Here is a 5,088-nt window from a genome sequence, read left to right on the forward strand (position 1 = left end):
TATATATATACATAGTCGAAGGACATGTCTGAGGTTTTGTTCTCCAGTGGAATAGTTAGGCTGATGATGATGACACACATACACACACACCCACCCACCCACACACACACACACACACACACATATATATATATACATACATATATATATATATATATATATATATATATGTGTGTGTGTGTGTATATATGCATATGTATACTTTATATATGTGAAATTGGTGCTATCTTGCCTAGGGGGGTCCTAGGTATGGGTCCCCTCTTTGAATAGGAGTCGACGCCCTAACGGTCTCCTGGCCGTAGCCTCCGCCCTCTTTGCCTGCAACGACAAAGTTGAAAACAGAAAAAGGGTCTAAAACCGTCTAAACATCATATAGTAGACGCCAGCTAAGCTGACGTAATGTCTAGTACTCAAGTGAAAGCAGCAGAAGAGGAGGTCATCGACATGACCCCAATTGTTTACTGTTTCGTCTATTTGTGACAATATTTTTTTCTCGTGAATGAGACAGAGTCTATTCTATTTCCCGTATGAGCAGATGAGTGAAAAAGTAAAAAAAGAAAAAAATAGGAATAAGAGAAAACGAATAAATGTATGTATAAATATATGTATATATATATATATATATATATATATATATAATGTGTATATATATATTTATTTATATATATATGTATATATATATACATATATATATATATATCTATATATATATATATATATATATATATATATATATGTGTGTGTGTGTGTGTGTGTGTGTGTGTATGTGTGTGTGTGTAAGTTCATGTTTATTTGGTGTATTTAAGGGAATGACAGAGATGGAGACTATTTTATCTAATTTTGCTCTTAATTATTATTTCTTTTCCAGTGTTCATCATTGAACTGGAAATATCTTATATAGATTAAATGCAAAAATGACAAAATCCAAGTATAAAGTTCATCCAGTGAACAATGAATGTTCACTCAATTCAAATGGAAGTTCATTCAACAAGGAAAATGATCTCTGTAAAGATAATCCAGTTACTTTAGTTTTCCAAGTAAAAACCGACGCAGATAAGATAATAAAAGGACTGAATGAGATAACTGCCAAATCCGATGAAGGGGAAGATTCCCAAGATAATGGTGGGGGAACTCTGCAGGGAGGTCTTCCCATAACGGCATCACAGACAATAGATTCTGAGGCGGTAGTTCCCAATGGTTCTTTGGATAAAGTGAATTATATTGAGGGACCAACATCTCAGTGGAATGTTCCAGATGAATTACCAAGGCCACCTTCAGCTAAAGATAGAGGGTAAGTGAATAAATAAATCATTTAACTCTGAGAAGCTAACTCTTGTGTGTTATACTCTCTTAAACTCCAATGGTCCATATCACTGGCCTTCCAGTGCTAAGAGGTTTTTTTAGTCCGATCAGATAATTTCCTGAGTAATCTGTTTGGGAAAACTTTGGGTGTCAATGTAGCAGCTTCACAAAAACAGCAAAACATTTCAACTTCAAGTTAATTTTCAATTTATTCTGTTTCAAAAGCTTTTTCTTTACAGAGAAAATTTTGAACCATAGAGACTATCTTTTCCCCACGTATACAGAGATTTTGGTCTTCAATGTGTCCCTAGAAAACTTCACATTTTGCTAAACTTTCTAGTCCTTTTGGTCAAGCTGCACAATACTTGTATCACCTACACAGCTCCTTTCCAAGACCAATACATATATAGTATTATAGTCTAATCTCGTTAGAATAATATCCTTCTACAGATATGCTTGGGTTGTGGTCTTCAACGTGTTTCTTATAAACTTGGTGTCAGCAGGGTACGTTAAGAGTTTCGGAATCACTTACACCTTGATTATGGACTACTTTCCAGATGCATCTGGGGCCACCTCAGGCTGGATCATGGGTCTCTTAGTTGGGTGCAGAGGAATTCTAGGTAATACTCTGTAAATAGTATATTCTTAATAAAAAAATCTGAATGTTTGATTATTTCTAAATATCTATAATAGAGTAATAATATTTTATGTGGTGCATGGTTAGTTATATTCTGATATTCTATATTCTGATATTCCATAGAACCAATCATAATTGTGCTGGATACCTAAATGTATTCCTATTATTACTACAGCACCGGCCATGGGAGCGTTTGCTGTACTTGCTGGTCCTAGGAAGGGTGTCGTTGTGGGGGGTCTTCTTTGCGTGGCTGGAATCCTTCTGGCTGTTCCAGCCTTCTCGGTACTTTATCTAGCTTTCACTCTTGGGGCAGTTGTTGGTAAGCTGATAATCTGTTCTAATTCTTGTGGTGTTTCATTAGGTCTTAAAGAAGTCAATAACAATTAAGATTTCCAATCTATATGACAATGCTTTATTCATCTTTGATTTCTTGTTAGTCAAAGACAGTAACTGATTATTCATATAGTTCTAGAAATTCAGAAATCCGTTCTTTTGTTGTATGTGGCTGTGCGACATGCAATATTATATATGTAAACAGTTGTTACTCCCTCTAGGAATCGGCATGTGTATGGCTGAGACACCGGGTTTCCTCCTGGTAACTGATTACTTCCAGGAGAAGCGTTCTTTGGCGAATGGAATTAAGGCAGCTGGAAATCCTATGGGAGGTATCTTATTTTCTCCAATGATTGTCATACTTAACCAAGAATTTGGCCTCAGAGGGTCATTCATATTGATAGCTGGCCTTATGCTCCAGTTGGTAGTGCTTGGAATGCTCATGAGACCTTTTGAACTGCAGCAGAAAATAGTTCAAGAAGACTACTGGAAGGAAATGCAAATAGAGAACGGTAAATCTGACCTGCAGATCAGACAGTTGAGGGCTACTGTAGGCGCTGAACAGCGGATCAAGAAAAAGGTGATAGATCTCTCCTTCTTGAAAAATCCTGCTTATCTTGTATACATTTTAATGGTTATGTGTACAGCTGCAGCCTTGCCCAGTGCCCTTCTTTATGCAGCTAAATATGGAAGGTCAATAGGACTCAGTGACCTTCAGAACTCGGCCATAGCCTCATACATATTCATCTGCGACGTGGTTATGAGATTGTTTTGCGGATTTATTTTCAACAGGAAGAAATCAAATAAGAGATATGGATTTATAGCAGGGTAAGTACTGTTTGTTATAACTCAGTAATATTTCCAGTGATGTGTTTGCTCTAGTTAAAACTCCTAATTAGTAACGTTCCAGGATTCCTACAATAATCTTCCAACTTAATCCTTTTCTGATTATGAATCTAAACTATTTAGACATTACTATAATTGTCATTTCATATAAGAACAAGCAATGATGTACTTCCAACAGCTTGGTAATCGGAGGCTTGGGTTGTATGACTGTGCCCTTGTGCACAAATATGTGGCATATGCTGGTCTTTGCAACCACGCTTTCCCTCTGCACCGCCTTCTTCTGGACACTGATCAATGAACTCTTGGCTGACCAGTTTGGAGGAGACGCCATGTCCTCCACCTGGGGATTCTTCCGGATGACGCAGGGAATCTGCAACTTATTCTATCCATCGGTTATTGGTAAGCGAGGATCTATTCAAAGTGAATTAGAAACTTCTATGCTGAGTAGCTTTATAATTTCTGTTTTATCATAATCTACAACTACTGTCCAAATTATATAAGTGCCTTATCTTTTTAGTGTAAGTTTCAGTGGCAGTTGTAAATCCTGATATCAGTTTTTGATAAGAATTTTCCATTGAATCTGTATCTTCTTCAACTCATCTTTCTGTAGGATAACGTTTTAGGAAAACCTGGCACTGACAGAAATCATCTTATACAGTTGATAATTTGAATGGTGACTTTTTTCTTTAATGCATCCCCAAAAAGACCTGACTCAGCATGATGAGTTTCTTTTCCTTAATCAATCTCTTACAGGTTTTGTGATGGACATCAGCGGCGGATTGGGCGTTCCGTATATCATGATGGGTTCTTTTTTGATTTTTGGAGCTTTGATTATTGCTTCTCAACCTCTTGTAGCAAAGCTTCCTGGTTCAAAAATATATCTTCCTTCATAACAATTTTCTTTCCAAGCAGAAAAATTAGGTTGTAAACCATAGTAGGAAAGATATAGACAGGATAAATACTAGGATATGCATCCTATACATCATGGAGTTAAGGATAAACTGTAGCCAAATGCAAACAATTGGTTAAAGGTGGACCACCTTTAGGGCATTCTGTTTAACTGCCCTGTGCTATGTGATATCCTGCCTGAAGAGAGGACAGGCCTTTGTATGATGTAAGTACATAAATTCCATATATTGTTTTATCTATATTTATGAGCTTCCCTATACTGTATGTATCATTATGTATTGAACATTCACGGCTTTTGCCTATTATATGGCAACAACTATATTCACTACTGATCTGGCAACATATATTCACTACTGATCTGGCAATACTGTGTCATTATCGCTGAGTGATCATTTAATATCAGGCTGCTCTCTAGAAAGCACTGATTTTATCTGTTGTAAAGAAACACTGTAAAAATGGCCTACAATTAAGAAGTTGGTATTCATTTCTCTACTACACTCAGGGTCTTAAGAAGAATGTATCCTAATACAGACATGATTGAGACAAGCAATTTTTTGTTGATGGGTTAGACCAGTGGTTCTTAGCCAGGGCGACTTCTCCTTAGGGGCAATTTCTGATATGGGGAAATTGGGGCCACACATTGGGAAATTCAAATTGTTAGAATATTGATCTTTTACAGCAATTGAATTCCCCATCTATAATTTAAATTTGCTTCTAATTTGTAAAACGCAACTACAAAAATAATCCATGTCAAATTGTAAATGTAAATATACTAATATGCAAAAAGCTAATAAAAGTAAGTTCGTGTCTATATGAATATTGTTTGGATTACACTTATTAAGTCAGAGAATCTTGGAAAGGATGGCGGTAGTGACTTTCTGTCATGTGGTGAAAGGGGTCCATGGCCAAAGAAGGTTGAGAACCCCTGGGTTAGGCAGTCTGGAGAGAAATCTCAAATTGTTTAAGCAGAGGAAAATATCTGTTTCAGATTCACGATCTGTTTTGAAGCGAGGGGATTCTCTACTTTCAAACTTACCAAATAAAGAGTAATGACATAACCC

The 5,088-nt window shown here is 36.5% G+C and overlaps 1 protein-coding gene across 1 annotated transcript; it reads left to right on the forward strand.

Annotated features, from left to right (window-relative positions):
- Positions 1-874: 874 nt before the first annotated feature.
- Positions 875-4,248, forward strand: LOC137625708 (monocarboxylate transporter 12-like). The gene is made up of 6 exons (XM_068356610.1): positions 875-1,291; positions 1,753-1,922; positions 2,115-2,258; positions 2,494-3,100; positions 3,297-3,517; positions 3,872-4,248. The coding sequence occupies exons 1-6, from the start codon at positions 915-917 to the stop codon at positions 4,009-4,011; spliced, it is 1,659 nt and encodes a 552-aa protein (XP_068212711.1). The 5' UTR covers positions 875-914; the 3' UTR covers positions 4,012-4,248.
- The last annotated feature ends 840 nt before the right edge of the window (positions 4,249-5,088 follow it).

Source organism: Palaemon carinicauda, chromosome 32 (genome assembly GCF_036898095.1).
Source record: "Palaemon carinicauda isolate YSFRI2023 chromosome 32, ASM3689809v2, whole genome shotgun sequence".
Classification (NCBI taxonomy): domain Eukaryota; kingdom Metazoa; phylum Arthropoda; class Malacostraca; order Decapoda; family Palaemonidae; genus Palaemon; species Palaemon carinicauda.